The 18,393-nt window shown below is 39.9% G+C and overlaps 1 protein-coding gene across 4 annotated transcripts; it reads right to left on the reverse strand.

Annotated features, from left to right (window-relative positions):
- Positions 1-629: 629 nt before the first annotated feature.
- On the reverse strand, positions 630-17,833 carry LOC115431072 (heterogeneous nuclear ribonucleoprotein L-like). 4 transcript variants are annotated; one of them, XM_030151321.1, is made up of 14 exons: positions 17,691-17,768; positions 16,130-16,245; positions 15,765-16,002; positions 15,038-15,123; positions 14,665-14,761; positions 12,067-12,139; positions 6,226-6,258; positions 5,450-5,521; positions 4,238-4,485; positions 3,785-3,906; positions 2,399-2,600; positions 1,941-1,998; positions 1,748-1,858; positions 630-1,166 (listed from the first exon to the last, which is right to left on the reverse strand). In XM_030151321.1, exons 1-14 carry the CDS (start codon positions 17,766-17,768, stop codon positions 1,108-1,110), a joined length of 1,593 nt encoding a protein of 530 aa, XP_030007181.1. In that variant the 3' UTR covers positions 630-1,107. The 4 variants fall into 4 exon arrangements, with proteins under 4 accessions (XP_030007181.1, XP_030007182.1, XP_030007184.1 ...); XM_030151322.1 differs by having other exon boundaries at positions 1,108-1,166; positions 5,450-5,518; positions 17,691-17,833; XM_030151324.1 differs by lacking the exon at positions 6,226-6,258 and having other exon boundaries at positions 1,108-1,166; positions 5,450-5,518; positions 17,691-17,833.
- Positions 17,834-18,393: the final 560 nt, after the last annotated feature.

The raw sequence follows: 18,393 nt of genomic DNA on the forward strand, positions 1-18,393 counted from the left end.
CTTTAGGTTTAATATCCTGATGTTTTCTCATATTCTGCTGATGTGATTTTATTGCCAACATTTCACTTGGAAAATAGCAGAGGAACTCATTGGTCCCATTAGCAGATGGATGTCTGTCCGTCCATGGGAGTGGATTTCTCCTTCACTGTGGTTCTCCCCAAGGTTTCTCTTTTCCCATTGGGTTTCTCTGAGCCGAGGTGCATCTAAGGACAGGGGATTCCCAGGACACTAATCAATTAGCAACAGCAACTGTTTATATTCAACAAATACTTTAATGCCCTGTGAAACTGGAATTTACAAATAAAACTGAAATTGAACTATAATTCAAATATTTTTTGCATGTAGTAAAGCTCATCTTAAAAGGAAAAAAATTGCATCTATTATTTATTCCATGATTTCCCCCAAAACATTAAGCTATTAATTACAGAAATAAAATGTAAAAATTTCAAAACTCAACTTTTTGGGTTTTTTTCTCCAAAATGACTTGTGAATATTTATATTTTAAAGTATGGTTTAAATGCAATACTTCTACTCATTATGAAGTATAAATACATTTACTACACAGTCAGAAAAGCAAAAATTGATGAATCAAAGTAATGAGTTTGGTTGAAGAACAGACCGACTCAGCTTTAAGTTGAATTTTTTTATTTTTATTTTCTTACAACAAAAACATTCTCCGTCTGAAGGTCAGACCTGGAGATGCACAACTGAACAGGCATCAATTAAAATAACAAAAAGGAAACATATGAGCTGTAATAAAAGTCTCAAAAACACAACTCATACAAAAGCACGTTGTCTGCTGCTGAACCACCTGATCATAAAACCCATTCCCTCCGAACGTCACCACGTCAGGCTACGTACAAGCAGAATACAAAACGTAAAAAGGACAACTGAAAGTTGGAAACACACAAGTACTGACACTCGACATCTGGAGCAGACGTGTAAAAACTTTAAATGTAATATATCAAATATGTTTGCACTTCAGGGTTCCTATGTCACATGGTTTAAGCCAGTTTACCCCCGGGTGCGTTTACGAGCAGTCATGTCTAAATACGTATGAAAACGGGAATGATGGGACCTTTTTCATCCTTCGCTACGAGGCTGCGTTCAGTTGGCGTGTTGAACGGTCGAGAAGCACAACTTGAGGGTGTACGGGTACGGACCGGCTGCAACAAGGAACAAAAAAAAAAGAAATTTAATACTTTAATATAGAACATTCATCGAAAATAACAGACAAATCAGAACAGGTGAGTTAGACTAAAACAATTCAACCATGTGCATTTAAAGACAGTTCATATGGAGCCACACCAGAGCCGAAAGGTTTAACGATAATAAATAATAATCACTTCAAGTTGTGTTCACAGCTCTGCTTTGAGAAGTACAACAATGTATATTCGACATAAAATACATGAAGAGTTTTAGGTTTAAATAAAATATACATTTGGCTCAATTCTAAAAAATAATTTGCAAACCCTTATTTAATTGTTAATATTCATCTTTATTTGGTTTCTTTTATAATTTAAAGGATTTTATTTTCAATTGCAAATATGTTCTCCATCTTTAAAGGTCCATTTTTCACAAATTGACTTAAATTAACTTAAATATTTAAAATAAAAAATAAGATTAACACTGGAAAAAATTAAACTAATGTGAAAAGATAAGAAAATGAACATTTTAAGCTGTAACTGTTTCATGTGTGTGCCATCCAGCTCAGCCAATCAGACGCCTCCGTTGGGTTCGTACGTACCTGCGTTTTTCATCTGGTAGTGGTTCATCATGGCCAGGGCCTCCATGGCGTCGTTGATGGACTCCCACTCCAGGAGGCCGGAGGCGCTGCGGTCACTGGGAGCTGCGCCACCTGGAGGTCAGAGGTCATCGGGGGTCAAACACAGCACACACTCACATCATGGTCTTTAATGTTCGTTAAAGAAGATTCTTACTTTTTCCAGTGAACATCTTGACGTTGACTGGGGCTTTGACACCGATCTCCTCACAGATCTGAAAAGAACACAACGATATTTGAATCTGACAAAGTTTAAAACATGAAACAATTACAACGTTGGTCATAAAGGAACTAGAATCAAAAACCACAGTATTTCTACATGTTCACTAACATTTCATCGTCTGTTTGGATAGTCGTATTCAGCCTTTTTACAAACTGATGATGATGACGATGATAACATCCTTTTGACATTTCTCAAAAACACAGTAAACCAAGACATGAGTCGACTATAGACTTAATACAATAAAAGTTTCACCAATAAAGACATAGAAGGGTCAATAAAAGGATGACTGTGATAAAAGATAAAAAATAAAAGTTCACCCCAGTAGGACCCTTGAGACCATGTAATATTTCCTCCAATTCCACATTCACATGTATGTTTTTTTTCCCACAGACCTGGGTGAAGACCTCTGTCGTGACATCTGGCTGGGCGTTGAAGAAGTGCAACACGTTGCTTGGGTGCTGGATCCGGTTCTTGGCGGCCTGTTCCGGGGAGGTGAAGCGGTTGTTCCTGGAGCCGTGGAAGTCCTTGAAGCTGCTCGTGCCGTCGTCCAGTTCGTAGCACTGACCGGGGACAATGGCCTGCTGCTTGGACACACTGTGGGAGGACGGATAGAGGGTCAGCAGGGGAGATACTGGGGGTCTGGACCATGAAGCAGGTTGGGGGGGGTTACTGAGGGTCAGCATTCACTGTGGGACCAAGACTGAACACAAAACCAGGTCTGGACCAGATCACATTCAACATAGTGAAACAAATCGTTAAAAAACCTGGATCCTTTGGCTTCAGATTTGATAATCAATGGTTTAAACATGGTTTATTAACAGACTGATTAAACATCCAGAGCCTCTGACTTGTTCACGTTCAAATATTTGAAGATAAAATGTCTGTCTTTGTTTACCTTTAACTGAACCCAGATCATTTAACAGCTATGGATGATAATTTCCTAAGGTAATTAGACTGAGGATATTTAAATAAATGTCAAAAATGATTAATTCTTAAAATGAGACGAGGCACTTCTGGAGACCTTGAATAGAAAGAAAATCCAACTTATTTGTTTTAATTCATTGTCTCCACTTTGTTCTTTATATAAATCATAACCATTTCTATTTTTTAACTATAACGAATGTTCTGAATAAAGTCCTTAAGACTGAAAAGTTCAGATTTTTCAGCCACACTGCACAGGTCGACTCACAGCTAAAAGAATAAGGCTGAAATTACCGTAATATTAACTTTGTGAAATACATGAAAACAGTTACAGTCAGAGTCGTGCATTAATGATGTGATATTAATAAGATTAACTATATTCACAGTTGACCATCTGTTGCTTTAAGCCTATGTTCAATTATTAAATGATTCACTAGTTGTTGAATTTGTTCATGATTACAGTTAGTTCTCTTGAAATGTTTGTCTGAACCTGTCCATGTGTGCCTTTGTCATGTCATGTCAGACACATAACCTGATCTGCTCTCAACTGGATTCTGAAAACCGGGCTCACCTCATCTTAGTGCGACTGGTCGTTACCCTGCATCAGGTCGAGGAAATTAAAGACATGGGTATGTTGAACCTGTTCTGATACACAGCCCCAGGTCAAACTGGAGCACAGTGTGATTGAGGATTCCACAGTAGGTTAATAACAGCTCCCATCAGTGTTGGTGGGTGTGTGTGTTTACAGATACTGCACAGTAACACTTTATCTGAAACAGTATCTGCCATCTGTACTATCACACTTTTCTTTACGTTCTACAGCTCGTCTCCTCTGGAATGGTTGTGGGTCAACATACCAAACGTTGAGCTTCTGGCCAAACAGGAAGTTGTTGTTGAGGTGAGTGATGGCTCGGTCCACAGCGTAGCAGTCTCCCATCTCCACCATCGCTGCTCCGGGTTTACTCTTCATGAACTTCACCTGCACCGTGACAGACAGCAGGTGTCACTCAGAGGCAGCAGTCATTACTTCACACACATTCTTTGAGATTTCCAGACTAATGTCACTTTCACATAATAAAAGACGTCTGTTCAAAGAGCCGCTTTTCTCACGTTTACTGATTTGAGAGATGACATTAATGGAGGTTCGTTACTCATCTGTGAGGGCGCCGCCCTCCTGAGGTGTTTAAACATCATTTAACATCCTCGTTTTACAGAGAAACTAATGCAGGACAATGAAATACAGGAACAAGTAACAAAGATCAATTTAGAAAAAGCCGACAGTAAAACAGACGTCACCGTCCGGTACTGACCCGCTCCACGTTTCCATAGAGACAGAAGATGTTGAAGACGCGGTCCGCATTCATCTTCACAGGTTCCAGTCCGTACACCATGACGACGGGAGAGTCGGCGTGGGCACCGTACTCACCAGGAGGAGGGGGAGGAGGTCCGTACCCAGGCCCGTAGCTTCTGCCTCCACGCCCTCTCATTGGTGGACCGATGCGTCGACCTTCATAGGGTGGGGAGCCGTAGCTTTCATCGTAACCATGGTAACCACCTCCTACAGAATGATGTGGAGAAAAGCAAATACTGAAAAGCTGACCCTTCACTTTCAAGTTCCACGTCCACTCCGACTTCTGTTTCATCTGTCATCTTTTCATACCTGGGACGTCTCTGTGTGGGATATGTTACTGATACTAAAAACACCAGAGGGATAGACCACTTCTGTGACATGTTTTAGGAATTATCAGAGGAAAACAGAAAGGAGCTCCAACATGCATTTGAGAAATACAAGTTATAATTTACTTTTATGTTAGGTAGTTTAACATTTGAGGCTGAGTAAATACAGAATACCATGAAGAAACCGCAGTAATAATTCCAAGACAGAAGCTTTTCTTGACACATTTGTCTTTGTGCTGTGATAAACTGGTAACAATAGCTCATGCTGTGCCTTTGGAACAAACAGCTTTTGTTGATTAAATTACATAATGAAGGACGCTCTCAGCTACTCCAATTCCATTTCCTTCACTCTCTTATTTCTCAACAAATATTCCAGACATTCCTTTGGAAAATTTGATATCTGACTGATCACTTTGTGATTGTAACCATACAATAATGAAAAAAAATATTACACTACCATGAAGCCAGTTTGACTCCAGTGTTGATGGTTAATACATTTCTTAACAGAAAAAGTCTGACTTTCAGTTACATGTATTGGCTCAAAAGATAATGTTCATAGTTCGTTAAGATTGACGTTTACTGATTAATTACTTGAATCTTCAGTAATTCAGATGTTTTTGTTACTTTGGTTTAGACAGACAGTTCAATAGTCATCCAATTTCTCATATAATCAAAGATTAATGGAGTTACTACATTGGCCTTTAACCAACTATTAAGCCTCAACTGGAGATTTTCTCTAATTTAGAGAATTAGATAATGTAAACCTTCTGCAATATATTTATATTAAAAAAAGACCATAAATGATCATTATAGCGTTACTGTACATTGGGTTCCCGTAGTCTTACCATACTCAGCCGGGTGGTCGCCCAGCAGGGCGGGCTGCCTCTGGCGCTTGTTGGGGTTGGCGTTCACATCTTCTGTGAGAACATGAAGACAAAAGACGAGGAGAAGCAGAGGAGGAGAGAAAGAATTGCAGATAAATATAACAGTAGGAGACCAGAATGAAAGGGGCTGCAGTTTCTGCATGACAATGGGATGAGCATTCAATTCACATTTATAACAGCTGACAGATGCATTACCCGAGTCAAAACCAAAAACTGACTTTTTAATGACAACACCTGCCTGAATACACACACACACAAACACCAGTAAAAATACTACTAAAAACATTTAAGTATTAAAATTTAATTAGTACAGGAGACAGATACATGCATATAAAATAATCATTTTGCCTATGAGTACGATAAACCTATACAATCCTGCCCCCACATTACACTCCAGGCAGATTATATAAAACCAGCTACAGTAGTGACTGGTGTTCTATACATTATATAATTGGTGGAGGAAAATGGGAAAGGAGTCATGTAACAGATGGCGAGACCTGCATTAGATTCCAAGAACACTACCCCAAAAATCAAGCCCATTCAATCTGAAAAACATCCACAGTGGGACCAAAGTGGAAAGGGGGGTGGGGAGGGTGGGTAAACATGAGGTGGACGCTGATGATCAAGGACGTGGGGGGGCGGGGGGGGGGGGGGCGGGTAAGGATATCAAACAAACTCACTCTGCCTAATTATCACAAATGGCTAAATTTAAAAATAGTTTGTACGCTCAGACACACCTGCATTGCTCCCATTGCCATCTGCATCACCATCTGTACAGGTACACAATAATCATACACAATCAGAATGGAAGCCACGTTAAAAGAATCAAAGGTACAGTTTTCCTGGGCAAATATCAAATGGCCCCAGTTTAATGCTCATTTGGGAGAAATGTAGGGAAATGAACTCTGAAAATGAAATTGGTTTGGTATCTTGGTATCATTACAGGAAACCAATCAGCTTAAAGGTATAATTTGTGGTGGAGCTGGCAGTCAGAATCAGTTTAAGTCAACACAGGTTCACTGACAAGAAACTGAAATCCTGAGGCTCAGAAACTCCTGGTTTACTCCTGCTGCGAACCGTTTGTGTGATTTTGGTATTTGCATTAGTGCAGATCCAACAACAAACTAAAGCAACTGTTCGAGGCAGAAGTAAAGCAGCAACTTCTGTGTTTGGTAAGGTTAAATTACAGTTTTTATTTTGCGTTTAAAGCCGCTAGTTTTTTAACATTTTTAGAACATTTTGAGATTTTGCATTCTAAAGAATGCAAACAGACCAGGCTATAGATGCTAATCATTACTTGCTTATTAGGACACTGGTGGTATTGGCAAATAACACCATGTTATCGAAGCTAATGCAACAATTACAGCCACATAGTAAAAGATCTAATCAGTATTTAAAAAAAAAAAAAAAAAAAATCACTCCAGTTTATCCAATGGGCAGACTAGATGCCATAGTGACTCACTACTCCCCCTAGTGTTACACACTGGTTTAATGTACAGGATGGAGTGGAGTTTGTTGGATAGCATAAAAGGTGAGTAACATATACATTATACCCCAGGGGTTATGCGGTCTCATTTGCTTTATTTGGACTCTCATTGCTGTCTTTTTGTAGATTCCAGCTCCATGAACTACATTTTGGGATTAGTAGAAGCTTAAATCTCTGTGACGGACTTTCATTTACCACTTGCTTTTCAAGTTGACCTTTCAAAGTTTCTGGTTATTGAATAAAACCGCCAGATGGATGCCCTATTAAGAGACAAAATTCTCTCACAAATGTTTTCATGAAGTTCACAGTTTGACTCTAAACGGTAGCATTAGCTCACCCATCACCTTTTATTCCACCCTCTTCTACATGTGTTCACGTCTGACTCTAAAACCAAGCTTGCCGACAGCCAAGACGCTGACTCAAGGCCATCTAGAAACAACAGTCATGTCCATCTCTTTTATACTGTCTAGTTAACATGCCAAGTGCTCTACATCACTGCAACACAATACACTAGTCTTTGGCAGAACATCTAATAATCATTATAATTAACTTTAATAAATAACTAAAATAATTATTGTCAGACTAATTTTATCTTATTTTGTAATGTTTTAAAGTATAAATATCACAAATTACACCTTTAAGCAGTTAAATGGTTTTGGGCAGTGCAGCCATGGCGGCTGGTTGATGAAAATCCTCCCAGGCCTCATAGGTTTGAGACACCTTATAATAAACAGGGCTCATCATTGGTCAAACACATCCCACTGACACAAAGGGTGAGAGAAGTTTTACACCCCTCCTTCCACCAGATTTGAGACATGATTTAACCCCTGTTGGCTGTAAACTGCCGACAGTGATGAGACAAAGCGAAGAGACATAACAGTAGGGTTAGGTGACATTAGAAATGCAGGCTTCAACAGAACCGCAACCATCACCCGCCTCCAGAAAGAGAAAGATACAGCCTGTATGGGGAAAAACATTGAGTCGTGTCAGTCTTGTGTGGCGATGTTGGGTGCTGGGACTTGGGTCATGTAGTGCTGTGCGGTTATGTTCCCAGAGGAGGGTTCTCAATTTACTTACTGCATTCTTACAAACAGTAGGAGAAGACATTTGCTGCAGCAGTTCCACCACTCTCCACTCAATTCATTTCATCCCATACTCTTATCCATTTCCTCTTTTGGGGAAACAACTCTCCACCTCAGGATCGATTCCTGGTTTTATCAAGTTGAAAGGCCCATTGGGTGGGTTGGGTGGCCGTTTGGCTGCCGTTTCCATCCTTTTTGTTCCATTTTGGAAAAGTCCCCTTTAGCGCCCACTGGTAGGCCTTGAGGCTGCCATAGAGCACATTTCAGTTGGGATGCTGGCTCCTCTTAGCCGCAAATTGCCAAACCTGCATCACATGGAAGGCGTTACACAGGTTCTAGAGACTTTAAAATACTTAGAAAGAGAGCTGCACTCAAATAAGGGCTAGCTAAACAGGGATGCATGTAGTAAGAAAGTCAGAGGGAGGGAGAGATGAGATGAAGAGAAATAGCAAGAGAAAAAGCTGAATTCCATGTGAGAGGTAACACATTAAAGGGATAAAAAAAAAAAACCACACAAAGTGGGCCTAACTGGACTGAGTGTGCTTGATGGTGTTGTCAGCAGTGTCTTGTCTTCATCAGTTGTCTTGTGGTGACTCCAGTGTGACGGAGTTCAGGGATGTGAGACATCTATTGGATCAGTTGGTACAGCGTCGGCGAGTGTCGGCAAGTGTGTTTTCTGGAGTGTTCTGTTGTTGTTGATGTCAAACAAGCAGCCCCAGACAGTACAGGAAGTACAGTACCGCCACTTTTACAGAAAATGTGAGCTCGGCCGACCGGTTAGTTATGAGTACGGTTGGTTTGCTCTACTGAGAGATGTCTGTCACTACTTCTGTTTGGGTGGATGTTGTGTCCTCGCTGGTGTCAGTCTCCATGTGTCAGTCGCTGGTATTGGATAAGAAAGGATGAAGGAAGGGGAGAGAGGGAGGGACCGAGTGTAGCTCAGTGCCCAAAACCTCCCCGTTGTCTAGCAGTGTGCGTTGTCTTCATGGCTCTGGTGTTGGAATGCACAGATGAAGGAATGAGTGACTTTATCAGTCCTACATCATCGTGGTGACGGGGGTGGTGTCTTGCAGTTTAATCCCCTTGTATCTGTGGGGACTTGGGGGGTGGGGTGGGGGGGTTCTTTTGTGGTGGATACTGAGTGGTGGTGTTATCAGCATTGTCAGTATCTGCCTCTGCCTCCCTCACACAGCAACAAATTCCTCTGCATGTTTTTGAGATGAACCAGATTCACCAGGAGCAGAGGTGAGGAATTCATCATATAGTATATCCTGTTCACTGATACTGGTCCATGCCTCCGTTCTCACCTCTCAGCTTACACCGTGATAGGGCTGCACAATCTATCATTGTCATCAAGGTGTGCACAGGTGCAGATAGTCACGTCGCAGGATGTTTCAGCGACAGAAAAGGTGATATTGTCCAGTGTCTTCAGGGAATCAGAGCATGCACCTGCGTATGTGTTTGGTATGTTCACGCCAACTCTATTCAGCAATAAATCTCCAGAGAGGATAACACTCAGTAATGTTTATTTCCATTTAAGTTGATATTATCTGTGTATTCACTATTAAGAGTAAATCCCTACATTTGTGTTTTTCCTGTCATGTATATATACACAGAAAAAAAACAAAACCCCAAAACAAAACAGTGCAGTGTGTCATTATTGTGCAGCCCTACACTCTGGCATCTGGCACAGTCAGGGCTGTTTATCTTTACTCTGCCAAACTTGAGTAGAATAGCACATTAACCCTCTTACCCCCCCTTTGAGGAACCACAAATACCAGCCTTAACTTCACGGCTGGCTGATTGCCGGTTTAGTTCAACACTGGAGGTAAAAGGACAGTGGAAAAGACCAGAATCAGCCTCGATGACAAGGAAATGTGTTTTCAGTGACCACATGTCAAGTAAAAGATGCATGTGTAGTATATGCTGACTGGACATGGAAAAATTTTTTTTTTTTTTAAAAACCCTCACAGGTGTGGTCGGAAAGGCGGGAACAGACAGCAATGTCAATAACGACAGCTTTGCAAACAACGTCTCTGTATTCATAACTAAAATATGTGAAGGCAATATGTCATTCTGAGAGTTCATCAGATAACAATGAGCCCTCCTTCCCTCAACAACAGTCGGCACTCAAGAGAACTCTATGACTGACAATAAATCACACTACAGTGATAAATGTAACACATAATAACACATAATAACTAATAGCATGATGTGTCTGCAGTCTGTGCCCATGTAAAAAAAAAAAAGTAATGTTTTTTTAAACCACCAAAAAAGTCACACAAAAAGAAACAAGAACTTCTACTTAAAAATCCCGCGAGGACGAAACGGTCTAAATCTATGTGGACTGTATGTCACCCACTTATCAACCAAGGCTTTAAGAGAATGATATTAAATATGCCAAAATATTTAACAACTACCAAATCACACCAATGACTTCAGGACTGAAAAGGAATGTGGTCATGGCAAATAATTAAAATTAATAGTGGAGTTAAAATACAACAATAGTCTTTGAAAATCCATCATAGCAACTACAGCATCCACATTCCCAGAGAAAACCCACCTGAGAAACACACTATTCTGAAAAACATAAGCTACTTTGGGTTGACCAATAAAAGGCTGATATAACAAATGATTTCTTAGAAGGAAAAATACAACATGGGATTAAGCTGAAAGTACTGGACATTAACCATTTTACTTTATTTGATGCATAAAACAAACTAGACAGCTGTAGCTCCAATTATCATTTTTTGAGGCATTTTCAGTGATTTGTTTTTGAGAAGAATGACCATCAGAGCCAAGTTCTGCTGATGCCAATAGTTTCCAAAATGTCCTATTGGAACAGATAATTTGCTAAACCAATTAACTGGTCAAGAAACTGGACAACGACAATAAAATAGATGCAGCCGATAGTGACGCAGCTAAAAAAGCTGTAGCAATAGAGCTCATTTCATAATGCTTACATTAACATTAACTAAATGGTTTAGACACCCATCAGGTAGGCACCAGGGTGTATTTAACATCACTCATATACTTAAAGGTACATTATACAGCGTGATACTAAAATATATGTGCAGCTACACAACAGCCCTTTCCCATTTTCCTGTTGAGGTGCATCTGCTGTGATGTGGACTGAAGTTAAGTCCAAAGATTGAGAACCAACAGCGATGACAGATAATGGGACCTAAGACTCAGCATGTACTTAATCTGCTGAATAGCTTTTTATCAAACTGTAACAAAACAACCACATTCCATAACAGTGGGACCACAAATACCGATATGCTCCTAAGAAACAAAATATGCTCAACGTGAAATAAGAATCATTTCCGTGTCTGTGACTGGAACTCAGACGTGTTGCCAGAAAGAGATACACAACATAACTTCCACCATTTGTCCGTTAAAACCAGAAAAGCTGCATATTTAAAAGTGCAAAAATGCTACCCTCAAGACACACAACCCACAAACAATTTTCAGCCCATTTCCTCCTGTAATTAGATAATGACAGTGAACACCATTGTCTGGGAAAATGCAGATGGTGGCATGTCAGTAAAACCATTCCTGCCATTCCAACCACACCTCAGAGACCCTTTACACATGTTTCAATCAAATCAGATGTTTATATCAGCACCTCTGGTCTAAAGCTGCCCGCCAACTTACACAATACAATGTTCTGGAATGGTTATGAGCTTCTAAATGTGAATAGCGTCTTCATGGTTTCTCAGTTTTACTAAATCTGCTGCATATCAACTCTGATCATCATGTATAAGAAAAGTGTTAGAGCAAGCCATAAAGCAACACTTCAGTCATAATGCCACTGTAAAATTATTTCTATTAAAAAGGAAACATTTATTATGTAAGAGAATTATCCATTTGAGGCATTATGAGTGAAGGGTCTTTATCTTCCCAGCAGGCCACTGGCTCAAACCCCCTCACAGTAGCAGATAGGATCAGTATCAGGATGTGGTGCTGACAAAGTGTATGTCCGGTTTTTCTGGTGTTTGAGGTTTTACCTGGGCCTCCCAGGTTGGGGTTTGTGTAATCCCAGGTGTCCTGGTCGTTCTTGAACACATTGAGGCGCGTGGGCTGAAAAACACAATTTCAACATTAAAAACACACACAGCAGTCAGTAACTCAGCAGCTGAACAAACAGTGGCCGTTACAGTCATAGAACACAGATGCCTAGGGCTTTGACTCCAGTTCTTACACAGCGTTTCTAAACTTGGCACCATTAAAAACGCACAGGTCAGAATATGTATATTTGGAGATATATTAAATTAATTGGTTTGGGTTACCTTCATATTAAAGAGGGAAGCACTGGTCATTAGAGAATGAACTGTGGACAAATTGTGATCAACTTAACACATTTATTCTGCCTGAATACAGGTACTCAGAAATTGAAAGTGTCATTCAATATCGGGTGTGTCCACCTCTGGCTTCCAAACAAGCAGTGCAGCGACAACGCATGGAACTGTCCTGAGGAATCCAACTTGATCTGGTACTCAGACGACTGATTGTACTGCGATAACAGCACAGACGGCAAGCGACTTCACACGGCTCAGATCTGCTTGTAACATACCAATGTTATGTTCTATCTGTTGTATCGTAAGTCATGGCATTTTGAGCTGACGTTGCGTGCGTTGGGAATGAAAAAAATACAGCCGTTAACTGTGTTACTCATCTTGTGACCAACATATACAGAATAAGGCACCTGAGCAAATCATTTTCTGGACACTGCACCACATGTTTTGACCGTGCATTTTAAATGGCGCCAAGTATATTTATACTAATTTTCATTTCAAATAGAACTATTATATTGGTACAAATCTTTACTTTTATTTTTCATAGTTATTGCTTTTTTCATCTCGTTTCAACTAAAAATAAATCATAATCACTCCTTGAGGTTCTTTGCTCAAATAATAGAAGAATGTACAAAAACACTGAAATGTGGTATCAAATGAAACTACATTTTTTGATACTGTGCTACAAACATACCATGGCTCAGCACCAGGTCTTAACCTATGTAAACATTTACTGCTGAATATAAGTAAATATCTCATCGAGTCAGACAATATGGTGACTGACAGAGGAACACTAACATGAAACACACAGAACAGGGAGGATTCACAGAGCAAGAAAAACATGAAAAATGATGTGATGAAAGGGAAAGACCTAAACCAACAATCTCAGGAAGTGTTTCTGGTAGCAACACAGTTATAGCCTGGATACACATGGCTTCATTTCTGTTATGGGACGGTTAATTGTATTTCTGTGATGATACAGTTGGATGAAGCATATGAACATGCTGTGTAGAGGTTGTATCAGGGTTGATACAGTTTACTAGAAACAAGAGTTTGGCAGGAATCACGACGTGGGCTAAAATGTTCTCTGTGAAAGTCTGATTTAAGAGGGGCAGATTATAACTATAGCTTAACAATAAGACCACAAGGAACAAGCTCCAACATTATAAATTTTAATGCCACCTTTTAATATTGTTAGTATTCTGTCGATGCATTTTATTTATTCTTTTAAAAGCCTTGCACTCTGTGCTTGACAACTGTTGCATAACAAAAACAATATGTTCCATTGTTATTCAATTGTAACCTAATTGAAACCACTTTGCGTCTTTTGACTTACATTAACCTTTAGATCTAGAACTCCATAAAGACAAATGGTAACCTGCAGTTTTACCTGATGATCGAAACTGATCACCACAACATACTTCACCCATAACACTGACTAGTCTTTCATGAGGCATTTGTCACAACACTTTTGGAACCAGCGCTGCAAGCACGAGTTTCCTCCTGTTAATCAACATTAAGTCACTATGTTTTGTGCGACACGTCACCTATAAACGCATGTGCTCAAACTGTCATTTTGAAGGCATCCTTACTGGTATTTTAGAGTTTGTAATATCCTGGAAGATAAAAATTATAAGACCCATCACTCAAGGACATCTGCTAATTAAACAACCAATAATAAAATGCCCCCTTGAATGTTTACGCTCCCTACAGAACAGGTAGGTGCTACGCCAGCTATTTGGTGTTCTGTTCTGTTCATACAAGACTAAGGGCATCCAAAGAACTAACTGAACAATCCAGATAACCTCTATTAGCACTCCAGAATGAGACATTGCCAGGCGGTCTAGATATGAGAGACTAAGAAACATGGAAATATGAAAGTCTAAATAAACATACCAAGTAATTTCACACAATTTAAAACAAAGTGATGCAAATCTATAACCCCATAAAAACTACCACCAGTGTGTGACTAATATTTGTATCTGAAGGATAATTGAACTTGGTGGTACTGAATGTCACTTAGACTCTATATGGCTGGATGACATTATAACTGAGGTGTATTTACACAACTTCACTGATAGCAGCCAATTCTAAATACTCCACCAAGAAACTAAAAAAAACAACAACTATGAACAGGTCTTTCACATATTTGTAGCTCATCTATAAAATGAAGGCATTTACTGGCACCAATCAGTAAGTGTACACAACAGCGTTCAGGCACTAATTTTAACTTTGCTAAGAGCTGGTTTTAAGGTATTCCTCACACACCTGCTATGAACAATGGCTGTGTTACGTTTGCCAGTGTTTTACCTTGGCATACTCAATCTTGAGTGTGCAGCACCCAGAGTAGATGTCTGCTCCGTTGAGGGACGCCTTGGCTCGCTGAGCGCTTTGCACAGAGTCAAATGTAATGACAGGTTAAGGACAAGAGGCAGTTAATCAGAAGCCATACACTGTTCATTCATTACATCTAGAAGGTGTAATCATGCCTACGTTCACAGGAGGGTAGTGTCCAACTGGTTTATCTGCATCTGTTGAGTCAGCACTTCAACAGTAAACATACTTCTGGCATGATGGGCACCAGTTACAGATAATCAAGTGAAAATATAACAGCTCATATTAGGTAATGTTCTAGCAGACAGAACCCTGGAATCTAAATGTCGGACAACACGTTGAAGGATATTCAACCATGGCCTGGACGCCATTCTTCCTGAAGATGACGATTCTCTGGACTGGGCCACAGTTGTTGCAGATGGTGTAAAGAACATCCTGTAATGGCAGACAAAGTTACCCATGTACACCAAGAGCACTCAAGCATAACCAATACCACAACAATTGAAAAATGGAGCAAGAAATGCAATCAGTGAAGTGTGTATTATTGTTAATGTAGCTGTGGATCCTTCTTTGGTTTTGTTCCTTCTACTGTGCATCTCAGGTTCAAGGTGACTTTGGGGCTTTACTTTAAAACATTTTGATACTGATACCTAAATACAATCAACTATAGTTTGAGAATTTTCCATTTTAATCAAAAATATGTATATATAATTTCAGTGCCTATCTTTAATCTGATTTTTTGTGGGGTCATTTGCATTTTTAACAACATATAAATCGATTTACCAAAGTCATTAAAGCTGTTTCATCACCCTAGCGTTTTTCTACTCTATGCAGTTTTATAACGTAAAATTAACCCAATTCACCACAAGTTGAAATGTTTATTTAACATAATAGCAACAATGATGCAACATATAACATGCAGCAACCCTTACATTAAATCTTTACACTAGACATCTCTATCTGTAATTTGATTCAGTAGTGCAAGAAGAGCTGTAATAAATATGCAGACAGAGATGCTAATGTAGATACAACTACATAGGTTGTAGATAAGCAGAAGAACAGAAATGTGCATTTACCGTGGTGATGGGGTAAATGGGGTTCATGATGGTGAGAAGAAGAACATTGTTAACACTTCTTGAGTCATCGGAGTCTCCTGGCCTTGAGATCTTCTGGCTAGTGGAGTAGTTAATAAAGGCTGGGTGGCCTGCGATGTACACTTGGTTGTCTGCAGCATAGGTTACGGCAGTGGAGGAACCATTCATGTCTTCGTACTCCACGAGGGCTTGGCGCTTCTTAGGCATCACCACAACATAGCTGCAGGAAGCAGGTTAGAGGCAGTTTTGGCGACGTCAATGACCAATATTGACTTTCATTCAAATTAAATGCTTCCCCTGTAGAAAGAGCACTTATCTAAATGATCTATTGTGCTGCCTCTCTATACCTGATAGCTCCAAATTCTTGCAATGCCTCCACCAGATCAGCCTCTGTCACGCCATCGACCAGCCCACGAACGTGCACCACCACAGATGGAAGGGTCTTGTGTGGGTCTTCATATCCCTTTGTTGAAGAAAATAAAAACAGGCATTTGTTGTGAACATTTACTTCTCTTACAATCAGTGTATTTTGCCACATCTTTATAAAAATAATCTGTTGGTTTTTCCCTTCCTCTTTTTACAATTTCTTAAAGCATTTTCAGAGTTTTCTCTTAGTTTGGGGAAGGTTTAGATTGTGCAAAACCAAAAACTGTGCAGTAAATAGCTGTATTAGTTCATACCCACAAAAAAATCTTCCTGGTCTAACAGAGTGTATACAGGTAGATAAAACACAGTTGGGTTTTTACGCTAAGAAAAGCTTGACTTTGTATGGATCATATCAAATTTCCATGTGTAATAAATATTTCCTGCAATACCTTTACTGAATATTGAAAATGCTTTGTATGTCACCTAGGAAAATACATTGTAAACGACAAATACACTACACACGCACTTTATCCACATCTGTAACACTGTAAATTGTTTGTACAAACTAGATTATACATCCGTATATTGACTACTGCATTGTCATTTTCCATTTTACTAATGACTACAGGTACAAAAATAAATTTCATTGCACTGCACGATGTGCAACTATGAATGTGTCAAACAAACCTGTATAGTCTTATGTTATCTTAGCAGTAGGAGACGACTTGCGACTTTATCGAGCCACAATCCTGCGAATAATAGTGAACTGCTAGGTCTAAACTGTTTTTGCTGTTAAACTAGCATGCCAATCTGCACATTAAAAATGTGGTAAGTGGAAATAGTCGTGAATGGATGCAACATTCAAATAACTGTCCAAGGACTATACATATACAGCCAGAAATACTTTTGTTAGCTTTACATACGGTTTACAGAAGGAAGCTAAAGCTACAAATTAGTGCAGAAATTAGCTTAAAAGTGCTAGCAAATGGAGGGGAAGAGGGAACAACTTAATTACAGTGATGAGTAGCTAGGTTTTGATAGGTTAGAAACTCATTATTTAATTTATTAATGAACGCTGGATGTTTTGCGTTTACAGTTAAGATAAACTGTCGTAAGGAGAGCCGTATATTTGACAGCACGGCTGATAACGGACGGTGACTAGCGTTGCCGTTATCTGATTAGCTTCTGGCTAGCATGTTGCTAACATAACCGGTACTTGAACAAAGCCGGTTGAGGTGAGGCCCAGCCGGGGAAACCGCCCTCAAACAACTCAAACCGCCCAGTACAGCTCAGATATAGGTACAACTTATGTTTAAAGATGCGTGTATGTTTGACATTTCACGTTTAATAAGAACCGTTCGCGAAAAGAGGCGATTAGCTCCACAAATCGTTCGCGTGCATTGATTTAACGAGGCGCATCGCTTCGACACATTTTTCCACCGCGCGTTTGAATGAATTAAATTAAGCCCGAAATTGGTGAATAAACCCCGTATGCTTATCGTGTGGGTTAACACTTGCTAATGCGACTCCCATACTACTCACCGTGGCCATTCCGTCGGTCTTCTGCCTTTTCGTAGCCCTGCCGTCTTCGTTATAGTAACGGCTCGCTGTAGTAGCCATGTTGTCCTGGTTAAAAAGGATGGTGGTTGTGACGACGAAGTGAAATGGACGGAAAAGTCAAGAAGAACGAAGCCCGAGTTACCACGCCCAGAGCGACGAGACGCCGCGCTGATAGGTCCAATAATGCTGTCAATCAACCGGTGCGTTTTGCGTCAGCCAATAGGAGAGCGAAATTTAAGTTAATCTCCCCCAATAAGCATACGCCTAATCAATGAGGTTGACCCACTTTAGCTGATGAGATTAAACGGATTACTGCACTTCGTCACTCAGCTAATGTAAATGTAACTTTATTTACTCACAATATTTACCTCCGCCAAGGAGGTTATGTTTTTGCCAGGGTTTGTTTGTTTGTCTGTCCGTTAGTGTGCAACATAACTCAAAAAGTTATGGACAGATTTGGATGAAATTTTCAGGGTTTGTTGGAAATGGGATAAGGAAGAAATGATTAAATTTTGGTGGTGATCGGGGGGCCCACTGATCAGCCTTGGCGGAGGTCTCCGCTCTCCGAGTGCTTCTGCTTATTATATAAACTGATTGTAAAGGAAGTTAAATGTTGATTGTGGTTGAAGTTTGCAATGCACAAGTTTGATGCAGTTAACTATGAATAATGACTATTTTTTTGTGT

Source organism: Sphaeramia orbicularis, chromosome 13 (genome assembly GCF_902148855.1).
Source record: "Sphaeramia orbicularis chromosome 13, fSphaOr1.1, whole genome shotgun sequence".
NCBI lineage: Eukaryota > Metazoa > Chordata > Actinopteri > Kurtiformes > Apogonidae > Sphaeramia > Sphaeramia orbicularis.